This window comes from Ixodes scapularis, unplaced genomic scaffold, assembly GCF_016920785.2.
Source record: "Ixodes scapularis isolate PalLabHiFi unplaced genomic scaffold, ASM1692078v2 ptg001274l_1___fragment_1__unscaffolded, whole genome shotgun sequence".
Classification (NCBI taxonomy): Eukaryota; Metazoa; Arthropoda; class Arachnida; order Ixodida; family Ixodidae; genus Ixodes; species Ixodes scapularis.
In genome coordinates this window covers 1,367,350-1,390,306 of record NW_024610129.1, presented here as the reverse complement: position 1 = coordinate 1,390,306, position 22,957 = coordinate 1,367,350, and the positions used below count along the sequence as shown (strand labels likewise).

General features: G+C 45.8%; 1 protein-coding gene across 1 annotated transcript in view; it reads right to left on the bottom strand.

The window, feature by feature from the left end:
* Positions 1-609: 609 nt before the first annotated feature.
* Positions 610-22,957, bottom strand: part of LOC120841023 (ficolin-1-like) — a 124,394-nt gene continuing 102,046 nt past the window's right edge. Inside the window, exons 4-5 of the mRNA XM_042288212.1 lie at positions 11,999-12,175; positions 610-953 (exon numbers count right to left, since the gene is read on the bottom strand). Of these exons, the coding sequence (XP_042144146.1) occupies positions 649-953; positions 11,999-12,175 (482 nt within the window). The 3' untranslated portion in view covers positions 610-648. The remainder of the gene's footprint in view (positions 954-11,998; positions 12,176-22,957) is intronic.

Genomic DNA, 22,957 nt, shown 5'->3' with positions numbered 1-22,957 from the left:
TGTTCCTTTAGTTCTCATTTTTAATATTTGCGTCAAGATTTACATCGCGTGTTGAGAATTCTGTTATCTGGCAACGCTGATAACGCGCGGCCGGCGGTGCTTGGTGCCGCGCCAGCTTCCGCGCGAGCGTTCATAGCGCGTCGCGTTTTCGCGTGCAGAAAAACGCGCCATGTGGTCCGCGCTTTAGTCGGCGCTAATGGTGCGCAGTTGGTGAATTTAAGCCGCTCACACACTGCTCGTACGTCATAGAAACGACACGGGCTGCAGTCATGATTTCACTGCTTTCACGCCTCAATCAGGTTTCAAGCGTGTGTGCTTCGTGCATATGTATGCTTTTAACATGTCTAAAATGGGTTTTGATATGACCAGTGTGACGGGACCCTCATCTACAAGGAAGGCCTCAGACAGTGTTTGCAGCGTCTCTTTTGTAAAATGCATAAGCAGTGGGACCGCCGCTTTAGCGTTGGACGTTGGCGGTAGCCGGGAGAGCCAAGACAATTCATGCTGTTTTCTCTAGCAGTGATATTTTATTTCCAAAGCTTGCAGAAAAAAAGTCAAAAAGCGAGAAATTAACGGAGCATATCGTAAATGGCAACTTCCGCGCAATTTAGTGCTTTTCTTTTTTTGCACCGAAGCAGAAATTAGAAATTAGATACGTTTGGATCTAAAAGCGCCCGTGCAGAAACCATAGTCGTAGTCCCTGATCTTCATCTCCACACTGTCGTAGGGATAATAGTAGGATTCTTCTTGGCCTTTGATGTGCCAGGTAATACCGAGGGCCTTTGTTGGCGAAGTGTAGGTGAATTTACGTCCGTTAAGATTTGCCTCGTTGCAATCCTTGAACCACCAGCCACCACTTAGTCTTGCGGAGCATCTGTCTCCGTCGGGTGGCTGCGTCATGCTCTTCTTGACGGTGAACTTCTGTCCGTTGTGGTAGGACAACGCGTCGTAATCTGTGCATGCCAAAACACCAGTGTCAGCCAAGCGAGGGTGTTGACGGCTCTTGCATTATGATATTCTAACAAGCAGCAAATATAAAATATTATGTTCTGTGATATAATATGTTCTGTTATAGGCAAACATCTAGAATCATTTTACTGCGTCAGTGAACACAAAATGATTTTCGTTACTTCCAAACTGATTTGCATACAAATTGTTTAGACGCATTGATTGACACAACTGAACTAGTAACTTAAATTACAAATCACAGTACTTTTTTTCTGAAGTTAATGCATTTTAAAATCTGGTCCGAAAGGCTCCATGGTAACATTGACAACACTGAAAACGCGACGCCAAAAACGTGACGCTAAGTGGAGCAAGCTACCGCCCGCTACAAAGGTACGGCCATTATCATTCTTCAATCCATTTATTGATTCCTATATAGGATTACTATATGGGGACAGCACAGTTTGTACTTGTTTGGTGGCGTGCAATAAATTCTAAGCTAGCTCACGCCAAAAAAGAAAAAAAAAACGCTTAAAGTACAGTGTCGTTTTAAACTGTCTGCTCGACTTCCAAGTTATACAGCGTGTGACATCACACTGCTGGAGAACGCGGGAAAATTTGAATGTTGATTTTGGCAGAACCTTCATTTGCTGCTTTCTCAATTGCTAATCTGAATGGAGAGATAATAAATAGCAAGTTGGGAAGACTAAAGCCTGGGTTTTCCGAAAATGCATTTAGTCTGACTAGTTCGACAACCCACTTAAAGTGTCAATAATTAATGTCCGGAATCGTGCTGGGGCTTCAGCTGTACCAGTCACTACGGATGTATGCAGTTGAACTGAATGGTAAACAAAACCTGGTAAGAAACAGCAGTCAAAAGTCAACATGATAGCAAAGGGCCAAACCGCGGCTCTCGAGCCGCGTGCGGCTGTTCACGGGTCCAAGTGCGGCTCACGGCTCCTTGGTAAGTCTGCCCCCTTTCTCCTCCCGTGTCACCAAGACAAAACAATATTCTACAATAAAAAAAAATAAAAAAGCTCATAGTCTTGGCAGTCTTGTACTAGACAACGTACATAAAACCATATTGCTTTTCGGCATAAAGATGCCCCATACATGGGTAAATTACTCTCAAAATGTAATTAATTACATTTACAATTACTTTGTTTTAAAAGTAGTTTAATTACAATTACAATTACTAGTAAGTGAAAGTAATTCATTACGACTACAAATTACTTTTAAAATGTAATACAATTACTTATCTATGAGAGCGATTCGACTTGGGCCATATGACTTTAAGCGAGTAGTTAAGAATGCAACGCATTTGTTCTTTGCTTGCCCCACTTAGGAGGAGGCTTAGGCATCGCTGTGTAAATGTCATGTATTGTACGTTACTCGTGTGAATTATGTTAAATTATTAATACTACTGGACAGTCTGGGGCAATGAAGTCTTACATTCTTTTATTTTCAAGAAATCCCAGGTAGCACGCCAGAGGAATGCCCAACTTGGGCAAAGGTCTGGCAAACATAAGGGCCCAACTTTGGCGCAGTTAGGTTTTTGCACCATGGCACTCATCAGTGCCAAAGAACGGTGCCTAACTATAGCCTTAGTTGGGCGATACTAGGGCATGCCAAAGTTTGGCTCTTCTCTGGTACGCCAGAGGAGTGCCAAAGTTGGTGCCATACTTGAGCCATAACTGCCATAGTAAATCCTAATCTGGGAATGCGGGGTATGCCAAGGTTTGGCGTTTCTCTGGTCCGCCAGAGGAGCGCCAAAGTTGGTGCCATACTTCAGCCATAACTGCCAGAGTAACGCCTAATTTCGGTATTTGGGACGTGCCAAGGTTTGGCGTTTCTCTGGTCCGCCAGAGGAGCGCCAAAGTTGGTGCCAGACTTGAGCCATAGCTGCCAGAGTAACGCCTAATTTCGGTATTTGGGACGTGCCAAAGTTTGGCTTTTCTCGGGTCCGCCAGAGGAGCGCCAAAGTTGGTGCCATACTTCAGCCATAGCTGCCAGAGTAACGCCTAATTTCGGTATTTGGGACGTGCCAAAGTTTGGCTTTTCTCGGGTCCGCCAGAGGAGCGCCAAAGTTGGTGCCATACTTCAGCCATAGCTGCCAGAGTAACGCCTAATTTCGGTATTTGGGACGTGCCAAAGTTTGGCTTTTCTCGGGTCCGCCAGAGGAGCGCCAAAGTTGGTGCCATACTTCAGCCATAGCTGCCAGAGTAACGCCTAATTTCGGTATTTGGGACGTGCCAAGGTTTGGCGTTTCTCTGGTCCGCCAGAGGAGCGCCAAAGTTGGTGCCAGACTTGAGCCATAGCTGCCAGAGTAACGCCTAATTTCGGTATTTGGGACGTGCCAAAGTTTGGCTTTTCTCGGGTCCGCCAGAGGAGCGCCAAAGTTGGTGCCATACTTCAGCCATAGCTGCCAGAGTAACGCCTAATTTCGGTATTTGGGACGTGCCAAAGTTTGGCTTTTCTCGGGTCCGCCAGAGGAGCGCCAAAGTTGGTGCCAGACTTGAGCCATAGCTGCCAGAGTAACGCCTAATTTCGGTATTTGGGACGTGCCAAAGTTTGGCTTTTCTCGGGTCCACCAGAGGAGCGCCAAAGTTGGTGCCATACTTCAGCCATAGCTGCCAGAGTAACGCCTAATTTCGGTATTTGGGACGTGCCAAGGTTTGGCGTTTCTCTGGTCCGCCAGAGGAGCGCCAAAGTTGGTGCCAGACTTGAGCCATAGCTGCCAGAGTAACGCCTAATTTCGGTATTTGGGACGTGCCAAAGTTTGGCTTTTCTCGGGTCCGCCAGAGGAGCGCCAAAGTTGGTGCCATACTTCAGCCATAGCTGCCAGAGTAACGCCTAATTTCGGTATTTGGGACGTGCCAAAGTTTGGCTTTTCTCGGGTCCGCCAGAGGAGCGCCAAAGTTGGTGCCATACTTCAGCCATAGCTGCCAGAGTAACGCCTAATTTCGGTATTTGGGACGTGCCAAAGTTTGGCTTTTCTCGTGTCCGCCAGAGGAGCGCCAAAGTTGGTGCCATACTTCAGCCATAGCTGCCAGAGTAACGCCTAATTTCGGTATTTGGGACGTGCCAAGGTTTGGCGTTTCTCTGGTCCGCCAGAGGAGCGCCAAAGTTGGTGCCAGACTTGAGCCATAGCTGCCAGAGTAACGCCTAATTTCGGTATTTGGGACGTGCCAAAGTTTGGCTTTTCTCGGGTCCGCCAGAGGAGCGCCAAAGTTGGTGCCATACTTCAGCCATAGCTGCCAGAGTAACGCCTAATTTCGGTATTTGGGACGTGCCAAAGTTTGGCTTTTCTCGGGTCCGCCAGAGGAGCGCCAAAGTTGGTGCCATACTTCAGCCATAGCTGCCAGAGTAACGCCTAATTTCGGTATTTGGGACGTGCCAAAGTTTGGCTTTTCTCGTGTCCGCCAGAGGAGCGCCAAAGTTGGTGCCATACTTCAGCCATAGCTGCCAGAGCAACGCCTAATTTCGGTATTTGGGACGTGCCAAGGTTTGGCGTTTCTCTGGTCCGCCAGAGGAGCGCCAAAGTAAGTGCCAGACTTGAGCCATAACTGCCGCAGTAAATCTTAATTTGTCGATTCGGGGCATGCCGAAGTTTGGCTTTTCTCTGGCTACCCACTGAAGTGCCAAATAAGTGCCAAAAGTGGCAAAGAAAGCCGAGAGGCCAGCCCAAGTTTCGAATATCTCTGGTGTGTCACAGAAGTGCTCTTTCACGCGTCCCAGAAGAGAAATAAATTAAACAAGCGTTGGAAACACGATGGTAAGATGTCATCACCTCCGTTCCCAAGCAGCACGGCAATACTTTGCAGTATCGTGCCAGTGCCGGCCGAAAGTCGGTTCCAATATTGCTCAACTGTCCAGTTTTGTACCACCGTTTGATACCCGACGGGTATTGCCGTACAGCTGTTTCGCCCCGGCCTAGCGTTCGCGCAATATTGTGCGAAAACTCTACGATGCGTCTGCTTCGTATTGGCCGAACGTCGTGCAAGTATGTGTACGTTGCATGTCATTTGTTGCATATCCAATCACTTATACGGACAAACAATTTTTTTTCGATCGCGCCCAGAAGTTTATTAAACAACTATCTTTGCACGCAATGTATTTTCAACATATTTACAAAGGTCACACTTTTCTGTAGAACGAAAAGCAAATTATAAAATACAATTAGCACTGTCCTCATGCCAAGCAAAACTCATCACACAAAAACCGCGGAGATTGAGAGGAAAGCAGGACGACTATCAGAATCATGCTTGAGTGCACTTACTAATAAAAGAGCGATATCATGTAATCCTTGATAGATGCATAATCCAACTCAGGCACCCCACAAACATATTCGAGGATTCGAGGACTGACGTCTCGTCGTCGGCGAAGAGCAGTTTTTGTCGAAGCGTGTCCAACAAACACATCACAAGTATTCCACGAACTCCGGTGCAAAAAATGGCTGTTACCGAAAAATTGGCATGGACGTATTCCGACCGTTTACGAAGAAAAAAACACAGCCGCGTCTGCAGCGCACGAAAGCAACAGAACACTGAAGAGCGCAGTTCGAAAACCGGACCTACGTGGCCCGCTTATTTCTATAACTAGGCAAACGGCGAAAACGACAGCCCCAGAGATCCCATCAGCGTGACAGAGAAAGTCACGTGAAAAATTTTCGTCGAAACGTTTTTGTCCTACGCGTCCTACATAGAGAGGTCACGCTGGGTCACGCGTTTCGCTTCACCCTTTTGATTTGCTTAAAGCGGCTGTCGCGCTCGCTGACAGCCACACGAAGACACAAAAGCAGGTGGGGAGGATTTGCAAAAGGCGAGGTCGAAGGGGAATCAACAACGCATAAAAGGAAAGGCCGCTTCTCCGGCGACCTTGTCGCCTTGCCTAGTCTGTCAGCGTTCGGCTTCCATTGAGGGCCTCAGAAAGATAATCTCCTTTCTTGAGAGCGAAATGGACGGGGTGGTTATGTTTTTCGGGCTTGTCGCCATCCGATAAGCCTCAATTATTTCTGTCCCCACTCGCTCGCAGTGGCCTCCCATGGCTGTCGTACCGGTGAAATTAGGAGCGCAAATATACTCCAGAAGCCGGGCGAAGACATGATAAATGTAATAACAAAAACGGCTTGACATCACAAAAATAACAATTTTATTAAACGTTTCGCCTCCCATGCGGGAGGCATCTTCAGTAGAGCGCAGAGCGAGTGAGAGTCGCACAAAAAAATTCGGCTATTTAGGCATAAAGTTTGTGTACACGTCCGGCAGGGGGCCACGGTTCTTGTTTACCAGCGATGAATCACTTCCGCGTTTGTCGTTCTGGATGAACCAAGATTCCAGCAGCTTCCTCAGTCCCCACCTTTTATCCCTCGCCTTGTCAAAGTCAAATTGGTGTCCTGACGTCCATGCATGGTCGACGAGTTCGGACTTGAAGCGGGTGGCGTTCGTGGAATTGGCGACATCCCGTGCGTGTTCTTTTAGTCTTGTTTTTCTTTTTCGTTCCGTCTCTCCAATGTAGGAAGCGTCACATTCCTTGCACTGCACCTGGTAGATCACGACCCTTTCTGCCTCTGGTGGGGTCGGGTCTTTTGGCTTGGAGATAACATTGGCAATTGTTCTGTAGGGTTTGTATACAGTTCGTACCCCCAACGGCCTAAGGGCGCGTCCCAATGCCTCCGAAACCCCCTTAACGTACGGGATGCACACGACGTCACGTGTTCGTTCGGCTCGATCCGGGCGCCGACGGGACATTTGTTTCTTAACGCGATTGATAAACCGGTCGGGGTAGTTACGTTTCTTCAAAGCCTCCCGCCCATGGCTAAGTTCTTGATCGCTAAGTGTTGAGTTAGATGGGTGATGAGAGTGGTAGTCAAGAAAGTTTTGTCTGTCACATGGTTTACCATATACGGATGTCTCCATCTTAAAGAAAGATTCACTAGTTCTATGGACACGTACATATAAAAACGGCAAGGTACTATCGGTTTCATGTTCGCAGGTGAACTGAATTGAGGGGTTTGAGGGGGATGCCATAGGGCATCCGCTGACCTGATGATATATGTCCCCATTAAAACTAAAATTACACTGGTTGACACAAAAACGCAAAAAAGGAGTATAACGTCATCAACAAGGAGGGTTGTGCGAGTGGACAACGACTGGTCTCCCAGCAACCGGTCACGGGCGACATCAACCGCCAGGGCGTTGGGGACATTCGTAAATAATGAAATCACATCAAAGGATACCATAGCCTCGTGCGGTAGCATGGTCTGAGCGCGTATAAGTTCAACAAAGTCACGGGAATTCCGGACGCTAAACTTATTGTTTCCCGTAAGAGGGCTCAGAATCATTACCAGATATTTGGAAAGGCTGTAAGTGGATGAATCAATAACATATACAATCGGGCGTAGGGGGCAACCCGGTTTGTGAATTTTGGGGAGTTCATACATCTTGGGTGTCGCGGCGTCAAAGGAGAAGAGATGACGGTATAGGTCATCACTGATGCGTCCTTTCTTTTTCAGCTCTCGAAGGTGGTCAGCTAACTCTCTTTCGGACTTAGCGGCGGGATCTCTTGATAGCCTCACGAAATAGCGACTGTCATTTATAACTTCATACATCTTCTTCAGGTAGTCATCCCTATTAAGCACAACGGTTCCTTTTCCTTTGTCGGCCTTTAAAATCATGATCGAGCTGTCTGACTTCAACTGATTAAGAGCAATGCGTTCTTGTTGATCTAAATTTGACCCGGCCGGTTTCACATTGTTCGAAACACTGACAACGCGGCTTCTCGCGAAATTTACCCCTGTGACATCGTGCACATGTCTGAGTTTCTCTTCAATTTCAATTATGAAGTCACGTTTTGGAACGTACCGTGGAGCAAGGGCATAGTCCAGTCCTTTAGATAGCAGAAATTGCAAGCCAGGGTTGGTAATAGTAACATAGGGTACGTACGGCAGAATTCTCTGCCATAAAAAAAATGATTTGGCTAACGCCAATTTAACGCGAAATAGGTGCAAAGAGTTTTGCGATAAAAAGCGTAAACCGAAAAAAAGAAAAAAAAAAAAAAAGAAAGACTGAAGGAAAGGAGAAATAAGAAAAAAATCTGGTGACGTGGCCAAAAAAAAAAATTCTGTTCATGTGATTTTTTTTGTTACGTGACCAAACAAAAAGAAAATAAAAAAAAATAAACTAAATAAAAAAAGGAACACAAGAAAAAAAACAAGCCCGGTTTCGAAGCTAAGCCCGCTTGATCGTGAAACTAGCGCGCTGTCTGTCGCGCCAACATAACTTTTTTTGTCTTTCTTTATTGCAAGTTGCGCCAACATAACTCTGCCTGTAATGCTCACGCATTCTCCCATCATAGGAGAAAGCTTAGTTGCCTTCGTAGTTTTTCATGCATGTGTTATTTTTATTTGTGGCAAGAGTTCACGTCCAGAATGCTTTTAGAGTTTTCGAGCAAAACGAGTTTTCTTCATCTGAGTCACCTTCTAGAACCAGTAGACCGCACTGGGTCGTCGGGCTAATCAAGCAGCTTTTTTCAAATTCTCTGGCGTGCCCGTCCTCGGATCCGAGGTCGCCGTTTGACAAGCTTAACTTTCTTCCACCTTTTAGCCGCAACCCCCACGGCAGCTTTCTTCCGTCCCCACTCCCTCTCGAGAGGATGGCTCGCCCCGAGGCTAATCCCATTCTCTAGACGCTCTTTCCACCCAACGATGGCCCTTTCCCTCCCCGTCCCCTAGCTTCGGGAGAGAAGGTTCTTCTCTGTAGAACGTCCCGTTTGTACAGCGGCCTTTAAAGCTCAGATTGTCCTGTCTGATCGTCCCTTTTGTGTCTCCACTTTTAATGTTTAAAAAGTATCAACACGCTAAAATAGTACAATTTCCAGGATTTTATTTTCATTCCCCAAGTGTGATGCGGGAGCCGCGCCACGGAGCCCCGGTCGTTTCCGCTCTTTGTTATCGCTAGGATTTGACAGTGCTCAATCACAATGCAAGACAGACACGCACAGAGCCACGCTCGCTTTTGCAATGCGCCGCCTAATAATGATATCTCTTGTGGAAACGTGCGTACATCCGTCTTGTCCAGTGTTAGCTCAATTGACAGCACTTTCTGTAAAGGCGGATTCACACCGGGGATGTAAGCAGTCGCGCGATCCAACTAAATCGCATCGCAAAAAAAAAAAAAAAATAAAAGTAATTAGTTGGTCAATTTGGCGTGCGCGATGAGCGAGTCCAACGCCTTCGTTGGCGAGTCGCTTCTCAAAAACTCTCGCTCCGAACGCCGTTGGTTGGCTGGGCCTCTCCGCGACTAGAGTGCATCGTAAAAAGTCGGGTCAGCAAGCGACTGCTCGAAACCCGTCACTTTTTGCCCGCGATGGTCGCTTTTGCGATGAAAGTTATGGCGCGACTAGATCGGATCGCCGGTGTGAACGCGCCATAATGTCGAACCAGTCTCATGGCGCGCTCCGATATTGGCTTGTGTACCTACGCGCGAGTGCAACCTCTGGCACAATTTATTTGCGTTTGCAAAGCCTGCTCCAGCCGCGTCAAAACATTCAGCCAACCTTTGGACTGCAGAAATCAAGAGACACCCGAAATAACATAAAGTTGCCAGCCGAATAAAACTTGATTTCTATTTAATTAAGATGAAGACCACCCGCATACATCAAATAATTCGTCAGCCGAACTCCAAGGCAGTAAGCCTAGTTCTGGCACTTTTTTGGCAACTTTGGCCCGCAGCTGCGAGATCACAGGCAAACTATCGGGAAGCGAAGCCTAACTTGGGCGCTCGTTTGGCTACTTGGGCCCAAAGATGCCGGATCTCAACCGAACTACAAGGTAGTAAGCGTAACTCTGGCACATCTGTGGCGATTTTGGCCCGAGTGTGCCGGGTGACGGCCAAACTGTGAAAAAGTGAAGCCTAACTTTGGCATAAGTTTGGCGATTTTGGCCCGAAAATGCCAAAGCTCTTCCGAACTACAAGGTAGTAAGCCTAACTCTGGCACATCTCTGGCGATTTTGGCCCGAATGTGCCAGGTGACAGCCGAACTGTCAAAAAGTGAAGCCTAACTTTGGCATTAGTTCGGCGATTTTGGCCCAAAAATGCCAAAACTCTGCCGAACTACAAGGTAGTAAGCCTAACTCTGGCACATCTGTGGCGATTTTGGCCCGAATGTGCCAGGTGATAGCCGAACTATCAAAAAGTGAAGCCTAACTTTGGCATTAGTTTGGCGATTTTGGCCCAAAAATGCCAAAGATCTGCCGAACTACCGGGCAGTAAGCCTAAATCTGGCATTTTTTAGGCGATTTAGGCCCGAAGATGCCAGACGACAGCCGAACTACCCGGCAGCGAAGCCTAAGTTTGGCACTTGTTTGGCGAATTAGGGCCAAGATACCCAGACTGTTGCCAAGGGAGGTCAGGTTTGGCACTACTTTGGCTTCTTCGGGCTTTTTAGTGCCCTAAACTGCCAGACGCAAGCCAAGTTTTGGCCCAGAACTCGGTGCTGCCTGGGATAATATTAAATTAGCTCATATGCTCGAAGGAGCCAGATCGGTAAAGTAAAATCAGGTTGACACAATTTCGCTAGCCAGGCAAATAAATATACGACAATTAGTCTTCTCAGAATATTTTAATAGTGTTATTATAATCCACACGTGCTAATAGGAACGCATTTACACACAGACGTTTTATGTTATTGTCCTGTCATGTACCTAAATATGCTATGTGCCTTATATATATGTGTGTATATGCGCGTCTGTATGATGCGTATGTATGTATGTGTGTGTATGTATGCGTGTATATACATGTATGTATATACATATGTATATGTGTATGTGTATATATATATATATGTATATGATTTTTTTGTTATCTTTAACAGCGTGTTTAACTTATGCTGTTCTTCTGGTTCTTTTTTATTTATTTATTTATTTGCTTAATGTTAAAAGCTGAAAACTTAATGTTATTACTTCATGTGTAGTATGTCGCCGTGTGCCAATTGTAAGGCTGCAGAGGCCTTGTCAAGTCAAACTTTTGACTTTTTGCCCCTGCAGCCTACATCAGTTTCTGATGTGAAATAAAGGATTGATTGATTGATTGATTCATTGATTTATTTACATTGAGTTGGAACTATGATGGTTCAGAATTATGTAAGAACCGAATCGGGGCTCCTGAATCAATGGTGACAATATTCCCAGGTGAGAAGTCAGTCTCCAAAACGCTGAATCCAATATGATACGAAGTAAAGCCAACAGAAAATAAACTTGGAACTGCGAGTGTGTCACCGAGAGCTAGGCCGCTGGTGCGGGCACTGAGGCTTTCAGAGGCATTCCGCCAGAGCCGCAGTCTTGCAAAAGTAATTTGTAATTGTGCCCGAAATTTTGCACTTACTGAAGCTAGAAAGTAATTAAATTACTATTACAATTCCTTATAGCCCAAAGTAATTAAACGCAATTACAAATTTAAAAGAAAGTAATTAAATTACATTAATTCAATTAGTGTACTTGAATTACTACTTCCTTTTGTCCTGCGGCTCTCAGAACGTTTATAGTTTTGTTTGCATCTCTAACCCCATGTCACTCTGGCCACCCCTGTTATAGCACATCATTTTTACCATCTCATAAAAGGTGGATCATGCCGGCGTGTTTCGCGGAACATGAGCCGAATTGTTCGTGCGAAACTACACGTCACACAGAAGATTTTAATTTCGTTCTAGTTTCTTAAAAGGGTACGTTCAGAACAATCATTAGCGTCTGCGATAACGAAGTTCTGAATTAGGTTTGGGAATTTGAATTTCTAAATTAACAAATTTAAACGATGTTTCAGCTAGAAAATAGCTAACAACCGTCTAGAATCACAAAATCAGCGCACGTAGAAAGACAGAAAGCACCCCAAGCATTTACAGCCTTTCAAAAACAGTTTGGGCTTGTTTTCAATTTTCGGTTTTCTATCGGCAGAGCCGCAGAGGTCCTGCTCCCTGCTGACAAAGCGCTCAATAACACGCGCCATTCCACATTCTTCGCATTTGTTGCGAAAGGCACTGCGGCAGAACCGATACCTACCTTGATGAGGACCCTCGTAGTCGGCAACGGTCAGCTTGTAACCCTCCTGTTTGGAGCCGACGACGAATTTGTGATAGAGCAATACTGTCGGTTCCCTTTGTCCTATTTTTGTCAGTTCGATTCTGAGAGCTTGTTGGTTGTTCGGAAAACTCGTAAGTGCATGAAGATTATCAAGTCCTTTGACGGAAGGAAAAAAATGCGCTTAGAAATAAACACGAACACCCTCTCCAAATGGTAAGACTGACTCATAAACCCTCCATGACGTGAGGCCTCACTCCTAACATGAGCTGCAGGAATGTGCATGGCGCTGACTAAAACCATAGATCAAACCAAGCTAACGATAGTAAATTGAAACAAGAAACACCTACAAGAGTAGCGACTCACATTTTTCGTTTCACGATGCTATATAATCATATGCTTCAATAGCAGAAAAATATGCATTGAATTATATAAAGATAATTGTTGGTATTCATTAGCAAGCTAAAATGCTGGCAGAATAAACTTATTTGTGAGAGCTTGTTTTGAATGGTGAGTATCAATGTTAGTTGCAAAGCAAATAAACACAGATAGGCTACGTCACCCGAGGGTATCTTTATTGACTGGTTTTGTTTTACATGTGAACCAAAATTAATATTAATACTACTGGTGATTTCTGTTTAACGCAATATTCTTGTTTCTTTTTGTTGGTTTGGGGGAGATTCTCAAAGGAGAGTTAACGTGGCTGACAGATGTGATGTGGGCCACGGGGCATTTAGCCCACTAAAGTCCGCGGGAAAGTTTACCCCGTGACGTGACGCGAAGGTGTCACGTTACAACCACGACTCCAACTGTCTATATGTGGCGCCACTCGTTTATCAAAATGGCGGTAATAGTGAGGATCGGAGATACGTGATGGTATACCATTTTCTAGGCCTGTCTCGTGGTGTGCTGACATTACTGAGCGACACGAATTATTCCCGCTTTGGCGAGGAAGCTGGAGTAGTGCGCAGGCAGGTCGCATTTTTCTCCCGAAAGCAACAAATATGCGTAGCGTAATATTGACTCCATGGTACAGTTTTTTTTTCTTAGGGGCGAAGCTCCTTAGGGTCTAGCCTTGTCCGGCGTCCGTGCTCACATCAATTGCACTGCCTCCGAAATCGGCCCAAATAAAAAAAAAAAAAAAAAAAAAAAAGTACGTTTGTTTAGGGGCTCGAATTGGGAACCGCTTGCTTACGAGGCAGACGTCTTAACCACTACGCTACACTTTTTTTTTCTTTATTGCACACTACGCTACACTTCAACGTTGCATGTAGTCGCTCAACGTCTATACAGGAGATGGCGCTGCGGTCAAATGCTCAACTGCGTATATAACCACGATCCATACAACACATTCTCTTTCTGACATGGACCGTTGACTTAAGCGGTGGAGATGCGTTCCCCCCGCTTCTAGCGGATCCAAGCTGATCCGCTAGAAGAACCACTGGCTCTGCATTTCACCCACCATTAAGCAGTAATAATGAAGTTGAAACGCAATCCGGAACTCCGCACCACCTATGAACAATAAAATCAGTATCATCAGCACCACCACAGCTTCGCCGCAATGAACATCATTCACCACGTGGAGATGCGGCCACATTTTTTTAAAACATAAAGTCACGAGCAAAACAGAAACCAAATGTATAAAGCAGGCGAGCTCCTTAACGTTCCACAGGATTCTAAACCAGCGAGGAACGGACGACAAAGGGACAAACACACACATTTTCCACCTCATAACTTTGCTTCACTCATAAAGATTGAGACGTGTGTGTTTGCGCCCTTGTCGTCCGTTAGTTTCTGGTTTAGTATGGTGTGTACCAAAAATACTGTTTTGAAGTCAACGCCTCGGTATAGACGTTAATGTCGGTTTCACACCTACCGACAAATGTGTCTCAGAACGTAGTTAGTGAGTTAAATAATATTTTGAGGCACTTAAAGATGTGATCTTAAAAGTCACTCCACTTTAGATGTGTTAAACGGGTAGATCATTCTTTAAATCGAACACTCGTATGTTACACATCGAGTTTTGCGATTTTTAGAGATCCATCCCTACCGAAAAACCCAGTATAACGTTTCTCTATCTGGATTGTAAAACTAGACATCTACATGGATTCTATCTGGATTTCATGTTTGCAGAAGTTATTCACTTGGCATCACGCTGCTGTTACCTGATGACGTATTTTATGATCATCCTTCGGGCACAGCACAACGCCGCCGACGCCGCTTGTTTCTTAAGTATTGTGAAAAGTGAAGTCGTCCTAGAGGTATAGGACGACTTCTAGGATGACCGCAAGGATGACGCCAAAACAATGGGACAAGTAAGATCGCTCGATGAGCGGAGCGAGCCGCTCAATCGTATATACATTTATCGGTTTATACGACGCTTTTTCGCTCATCGGGACAAGTAAGCCTTTCGCCTAAAAACATGTTTTACGAATGCTGTCTAAAATATTATTAAAGTGTTGTTTACGAAGCGTCTAAATCTCAATCTTGTGCTCTTGGAAAAGTCCGACCATAGCTTTATGCAAGACACATTGAAGTGGTCACCGACCACCACTCTTTGTGCTGGCTTGCTTCCCTTAAGAACCTAACCGGACTCCTCGGTCGGTGGGCGCTAAAACTGCAGGAGTATGATTTTAATATCGTCAACAGAAGTGGTCAAAAACATCAAGACGCTGATGGCCTCTGCCGATGTACGCTTACCCTTAAAGGGCCTCTGAAAGGAAAAAAAGAACTTTTTTTTTAACAGTCTGTTGGGACACGCGTGGCACTAAACAAATTTTACGCGAAAAAAAAAATGTTTAGAGCGGTATTCACGGCGATAAATTTATTTGAAATTCTGCACGCAAAGTCCATGACGTCACGAAGTGGTCATTCGCTCAATGCGATGGTAATTCGCTCTTTCCACCTCGACGCGAAGGCGAAACCGGTCCACTTCTCCTCCAGGCGCTCGGCATGCCGAGATGAAAAACAAGTAGAAATGAGGTGACTAGCAACTAAATCGCGTCTCGGGTAGTGAATATTTCTCTAAAAATGTTTTCTTTTGCGTATTATTAATTTTTTGACACGGATGTCCCAACAACACTGTTAAAAAACTTTTTTTTTCTTTCCAGGGGCACTTTAACACCATTACTACTCTTGCACTATACACAAATACCACAGCTTCAATCGCTCCTATTTCCTGTGAGACTTTGCCTTCCGAGCAGCGTGCAGATCGTGTGAATAATTCAGATACTCTCCCACTTGAGAGGCAGCAATCCGTCCAAAAGTTGACGTTTTACTAACAGAGCTCAACAATTGTTTATATTGACGGGATATTGTTTTGTCAAAATTATGATCCACAGGGTAAGCGTTGGCTCCTTGTCATACCTCAACACCTCTGACAAGAGATATTACAAAATCTGCAAGATGAGCCCCCTGCCCGCCATCTCGGATTCCTAAAACCTACACAAGAGTTTGTCATCCATGGGTTCTTTTGGCCCGGAGTGTATAGTGCTGTATTCAAGTGCGTCAGGAGTTTCCAGCTGTGCCAGCGTCGAGAGTGTCCCACATCAACTCCCCCAGGACTTCTCGAACCCATAGCTCCCCCTGATTTACCGTTCGTCGTTGTGTGAGTTGACCTATTCGGACCCTTCCCAGAACTGGATAATTGTGTATATCGACCATCTAACATGTTACGTAGAAACAGCGGTCCTTCCCAACGCTACAGCACCCTAAATTGCTGCGTTCCCGCTGAACCAGGTGATTCTCCGCCACGGAGCTCCACGTACTCTCATAAAAGATCGCGGACGGTCCCTTTTGTCTACCACCGTGGAGGCGCTACTTAGTTACTTACCACTAAATTTATTTCTCATGTCAAAAAGAACTTGAGATGAACACCAGAATGATGCAATGACGTTACTTCCAAGCCATGTATATTGGAAACTCAGCCGAAAACGCGTATCATTGTCTTTTGAGGCCATGGCGACGCCTTAGACATTCTTTGTTGTTATGGAATCACTATCGACGCTCTCCTTTGTTCACGCAACGAATGCGAAAAACAGTACGGCCTTTCGACACGGGCTTCTGGCCGGGGCCATTTTCAGTGTTCGTGCGTATGGCATGCACGTGATGTGTTTGCCTTCAGAAGCAACAAACATGCGCGTCCTGGGCTGTGGAGATCGCACGCTGGGCTGTAAATTTTTAAAAATTGAAATGTTGGATAAATTGAGCTCTAACTCTACTGCTGATATATGCCGCAGCGCACAAGACGACCAAGAAAATGACCAAGATCTGGAATGGGTTATACAAGCCAACGAAGCCAAACCAGCGCTGAGAGCCTAAAGACTCTGGTTAAAATTCACGCCCGACGTTTCCAAGTACGGACAACCACTGTTGTGCGAACATTAGAGACACGGCCACGAAAGATTGCTGCACTGCCATTGGCTTCCAAGAGCCTCGTGTGGCACAGGCATTGTGTACTGGCGCATTTGACGTTGCTTGCAAGGCAAACACAAGCACACCAAGGGACTTTGCTGAAAGTATATGCCTTTTCCGCTTGGTCTCGGGGATCAAAAACCACGGTGTCGTGTGCATGTTTTTATGACTGGATTGGTTGGCATAGCTGATGAGATCGGCCGCGGTCTATTTGAAAGTAAAGGCGATGGGCACGGCGGTAAACAATGCAATTTGGACGTTGCCATGGCATCACTACGTCGTACATCCGTTGCCTCTCATTGATCCCATTTATTGTGCGTCGTTGCCGACATAAATCACACGACGGGAAAATCTAGCCGACATGCAAAACTAGAGTACCTCAATGTCCTTCTGTTGAGGGTGAGGCCATCGTTCGTAGAACCTGATGACGACAGCACGCGCTCACATGGAAAATAGAAAAGTTGCAGGAAACAAAATGTCGCCCTAGCACAGTCAGCGCCACGAACGCGTGCAGGGACATGCTTTTTCACGCGCTTCAGAGCAAATAAATAAATATAAGAGTTAAAAAAAAAATTGGTAAGGTGTCATCACCCCAAGCCACCGAGCCCCGAAGCAAAGTGCACATAAAGGCACGCTAGGCAAAACCGATCCTAGCAGCAAACGCGTGCCGCGAGCCACCTTTCGTACGAGCTCGAGAGAAGAAAACAACAGCAAATGCTCTTGCAGCTTGATTCTGCTGTCGCCATCTCGTCGAACTTAATGAAAAAGAGTCTGTCCCGTCCAATTTATTTACACAAATACTACAATACGCAGGGTGTTTCACTGAAGGTGGACAAATTCGATATTGCGAAAACTACGCGTTGCACAAAAAAAAAAAAGGCTTGTGTCGTTTTGTTTTTAGGCCAGGGGCCCACTTAGGCAAATGATTAAAGTTTGAGATAACTAAGTTGTTAATTATTTTCGAGTAATTAATCTTATAAATATTGAGCTTAAGGACATGGTTTAATTTCGAAACTTGCTGAGCATCATTGAAACACACTAAATAAGAGAATTGAAGTGCGATAGAAGACACCCCGATAGAAAAGACCATAAATAAAATATCATGGTCCATCAAACTTTCTTGATGGTTCGTCAAACTTCTCTGATGGCCCATCAAACTTCCCTGATGGCCCACCAGGCTTCCTTGATGGTTCACCAGACCTTCTTGATGGCTCTTGATGGTCTATCAGACCCTCCAAATAGACCATCAAAGAAATTTCGATGGTCCATCATACTTCCTTGACGGCGTCTGATGGACCATTGAAAACGTCTTCTTGGTTCGTCAGTTGCTCCAATGGCACCTGATGGTCCACCAGACTTCCTTGATGGACCATCCAGAGCGTTAGATGGTCTGTCAGGTACTTTAGTGGCAGCTAATGGTCCATCAAACCTCTCTGGTGGACCATCACAAGCGTTTGACGGTCGGCCAGAAGCTCATAACTGCATTTGATGGGTCGTCAGACCATCAGGCGATGGACCATCAAAAGTGTTTTGTACCATCAAATCGCATTTATTTATTTATTGCATGTTGCCCCGCAGTGCCAAGAGGAATTATTTCAGGGGGAGGGGGGTGTAGGTGTGAGAATCCATTTGCACAAGAATTACGGTCGTCAGATACAGAAACATACAAAAAAAAAAAAACAAGTTCGCAAAAAAAATTGTGTTGCTTTGACAAAGTATAGGCATTTCCACGATTTATATTCTGCGGTGGCTGTTATATGTGACGACAATATTCCATCAGTCGTGGGCGCGCGTTGTTGCAGTGGTTCTGAGCGAGTGCGTATTCCTCTGAACTCGATCGCATGCATGCTTAAACCAATCGCATATATACTGTGAACGACTTAAGTTTCGCGAGAACCTAATTTTCGCGAATTTCGCAAATCGCCGGCAAATCGCGAAAAATAGTTCCCGCGAACAATTCCGGTAAAATTTGAACACATGAAAATCTATATTGAGATTATACCGCGTCGCAAAAATTAGAACCCGCGAGTTATTACAAAACTTCAGATTTGACCTAAATCGCGAAGTATTGAGCCGGCGAAAATTACGTCGTTTACTAGTATATATATATATGAATACAATAACAGAACATTTTTAAACCCGCTCACACCATCAGAATTAACTGTCGATTGTACGACAGGCCTACTTGATGGTGCCTGAGAGACAATCAAATATTTCCTGATGGTGGCTGATGGACCATTAAAGGCTTCTGCTTAAAGGTCGGACCTTCAAAACGTTTCTTGCTGCGACTGACGGACCGTCGAAACGTTTTGATGTTGCCCGGGTGAGAGCATCAGGATATCTCGATAGACCATCAGAACGAAAAAAAGGCTGATGGCGCTTCTCATGTCATCTTTCGGTGGTGGAAATAATGTGACCACATTCAGGAGGTTTCAGGAGTGGCCGAGAGAAGGCGCCAATGATCTCGCGTCGCTGCGCATTCGTGAATTACATTCGGTGCATAAAGCTAACAGCGGCGTGGCTCGATAACAGGGTGTTCAATTTCTATTAATCCGCCTCAACAATTGTCCTGGCATACTCGAAAGGTAACGAAGGCACCTTCTTATAAACTCAGGTACGTTTTTGCAACCATAGTTTTGTTTTAAACTGTTTTATTGTCCGTTGCTGAAACAATTTGTTGATCTGCTTTCTATGTCAAGAAAATCATGTTTACAATCCAAGTGGCAGAGAATGCGTCGAAAAACGCACTTTGCTTGATAGGAAATTTATTTACCAGGTGCACGTATACTATAAACTAAATATTTGCGAAAAAAAAAAAAAAAAAAAACGTTTACGAAGCCGCGAATGCGCTAGTACGAGGCCTGCTGCCTTCTCGGGCCGACGAGGCTTAGTGTATTGCACGCTGTCGCACGACGCCGTCATGCCCAGCATAGATGATGGGGACAGAGTGTAGATAGCCCCGCAACAGACACCGAGGAAGTTTCTGCGGATCGTGGAGTCTTGAAAGTAGTGAGTAGATTAAACGCATTTTCTCTGCTATTTTGTTTTTGCTGTTTGATAATTCAACGTCCAATCATTTCCAGATAGAAATATTAACATGCCATAACCTAAATACAAACATTGTTTGCAAGTCTCTACGAGGATTTCGGAAGGTACCCTAACACTTCGGATGTTCTTTTTTGAAATAATAATTGGCACAAAATAAAGTCCACAATTGACTGTAATGGAATCTGTCTTCTGCCGGTACATATGTGTAATTAGAAATTCATACCGACCAACAGATGTTCGCACCATCAAACGATCATACCATAAATGTCCCAAAATACGACAGATCATCAAACCATCATGCCATCAAGCCATCAAGCCACCAAACCATCACACCATCAGGTTACGATCAGGTAATCAGAACAGCAATGTCCCAAAACACATGAGACAATCAGCCTGATGGACCATGAGGATTTTTCCGGGTGATTTTTTCGATAGACGCGCTGCATTTTACAGCTTCTTAAAAACAGCAGAACTTCGACGGGTTTCTAAGTTTTGGTTTGCAATCGGAGCGCTTCTGGGTACCTACGGCACCGCACCCCGTGGAGAAATAGTGCAACCAACATTTTGCTTCGCTGTGCTCGCTCAATGCAGCAGAGGCAGCTTGCACTATTTCTCCACAGGGCGCGGTGCCGTCGGTGCCGAGGAGCGCTTCGATTGTAAACCGAAACTTAAAAACCCGTCGAAGTTGTATGGTTTTTGAGAAAGGTGTAAAATCTAGCACGTGCTTTCTATCGCACTCCAACTTTTTCATTTAGTATTTCTGATGATGCTCAGCAAGTTTCCAAATGAAACCGTGCCCTTAAACTCAATGCTTAAAAATAATTACACGAAAATGATTAGCAACTTAATTATCCTGAACTTTATTAATTTTCCCTAATAGGCCCTTGGCTTAGAATGAAAACGACACAACCTTTTTTTTTTTTTTGGTGCGATGCGTAGTTTTCGCAGTATCGAATTCGTCCACATTTCTTAAAACACCCTGTATACTAAAATGTATAATGTTCTCTCCATGGTATTAAAATGGAGGTTGGAGAAACCTCTTGTATGTACTACCATACGCTCTTCCAGATTTTTCTTCTAGGTAATGTAAATCTTAAAATTGTTTGAAAATGCGCTCAAAACGGTGAAAACACCCATATGTTTAAAATTTATTAAGAATCTACAGCCCTTTCAGGGGAAAACCTAAGGGTCGTACGACCTTCATGACGTCTTCGTAATGAACCTCCGAAAGAATCAACACTCTCGTGCATTCCTGAAACTCAGGTTTGTGTAGCGAAATTCGCCCACTTAGTGACGAGCGGGTGAATCTACTTAAGGGTGAACGGAGTATAGCGTGATCGCTAGAGCGCTTCGCGTTCCCGCCGCAAGAGGGCGAGCAAGGAGGTGGAGAAACGAGTCCGAACGCCCGCATGAGTGTTTATACCTCCCACTGCCATTCGCGCGAAAACTAGTGACACGGGACAAGCGAGAAGTGACGTTCACACTGCAGGCAAATGGCGAGCCGCTTTCGAGAGTTGCCTAACGACGGTCAACGGTGGACCGGCGGCTGCCTGGCATCGTCACCCGCAGCGGAAAAATTTCAAGAGCAAGCTACTCAAGACAGCGAGGATGCCTGCGTTGCCAAGGCAAGATATGAAGATCGTCATGCGTCCCAGGGGAGGCCTGAACCTTGGAGAAATTTCTAGATTCGAGATCAGCCGAGCCATCGCCCCAGCTGCGAATGTGAGTGGCGAGGAGGTAACGCAAACGTCATCTGCCCGGACAAACAGCAAAACATAGTCGTTTTAGTACGTATAAACGAGAGAAAGCAGACCGCTACCCGGCAGTCAGAAACCTCACTATCAACGGCATTGCACACGACGTCAGCGCCTAGGAGACCGCTCCCCACGGCACCGTTAAGGGCGTCATCAGGGGTGTTCCGTCGACGGACACTATTCTAGAAATTGAAGAATCTTAGTTCAAGACTATAATTCGACTACTGTGCAAGTCAACCATATCGGTAAGACGACGACGGTGATCATCGCATTCGGCGGCGACAAGGCCCCGAACCACAGATACGGCAACCTGTGGGTCGAGTGTTCGCTGAATCGCAAGCAGATCGATATGTGCTACCGGTGTGGTCCCCCTGCCACCAAATGGACGTTTGCCCAAACCCAGAAGACAGGATATGCAGTGGTCGTGGAATGAAGAATCACGAAGAAAGCCACGTCTGCAGTAACCCCAATTGCAGCCTCTGCGGGGAGAACCACCTCACCACAGACAAGAAGTGTAAAGCAAGGTTCAAGACGCCATACGTCGTTGGTAAACGGCGTTGGGAACGTGAGCAACGAGAAGAAGAGATGTAGCTGCAGCAGCCGAGGGTGCCAGCGTGACAGCAGATAACGTGGCAGGCGTCGGACGGGCGTCGCAGCCGCTCCCAGAGAAGGCGAGGGAGAAGCAAGAGCGCTACCAGGTCACCATCGGCAGCTGGGGCTCGCAGGCGCGAATCTCAATGGAGGCCCAAGTCGAAGGCCCGGCGGAGCGACCGCGCCGAGAAGCAGGTGGGCCGGGCAGCGGGGTTTCCCGTCGCTCTCAAGAATAGCAATTTCCCTTCCGTTTGCTCCTCCTTCCCTTCCAGAGACAGAGTGTTGACACTGTTTGGAACTCAAGCAAAAGGTAGAGAGGCAGAACAATCAAATCAAGAGCCAAAACAATCAGATGGAGGCAATGATGGAGTGTATCGAGGTACTCAGTAGACCAAAGAACAATGGTAATGACGTCAGCGTAGCTAAAAGGAACGTAGCCAAGTCATACACCACCTTCGCCGCTCCCGCGGCGCCGAAGGCGATCACGCCACCGGCGCTGATCACGCCACCGGAGTTGACGCAGTTAGAGATGCAAGCTCCAACGACAGAAATGGCACTCGTTTCCATGGAGGAAGAGAAGGCCGAGGCCGCCGTTCCTCCGACAATGGAGACGGTCATGAGCATGCTTACACAAATCTCCAAACAAGTTTCTCAATTGCCTGAGCCAGTGAAGAGTCTAACAGTAAGAATGAAAAATGTGTAGGCCAAATGCAGAGAACCCTCCGTTAGTTGCATGCGAAAACTAAGCATCTCACGGTTGCCAAGATGAAGCCATCACGAGTTAATCTACGGGTCAGGCAGCGAGAAGTTGGTTCCGTGCGCAAATCTACCGCTCAGAAAGTAGAAAATGACGAAGACTAAAGGAAAGCAGAAATAGACTGCGACGTTACTTCAATAGAACTGTACGAGTGTTATAAACAAGATACAGAAGTTACAACTATACGTTGATAAATTGGACCAGTAACCGGATATCATAGCGTTACAAGAGACCAACGGCCGGGCGAAGCTTGCGGTATACATAACGTATACGGACCCTAGCGAAAAGGGTACTGCGATCTTGGTCCGCAGCAACGTGGCGGCCACACAGAACGTGACCACTCAGCGAGGCTGCGAACATACGCTCATGAAAATTCAA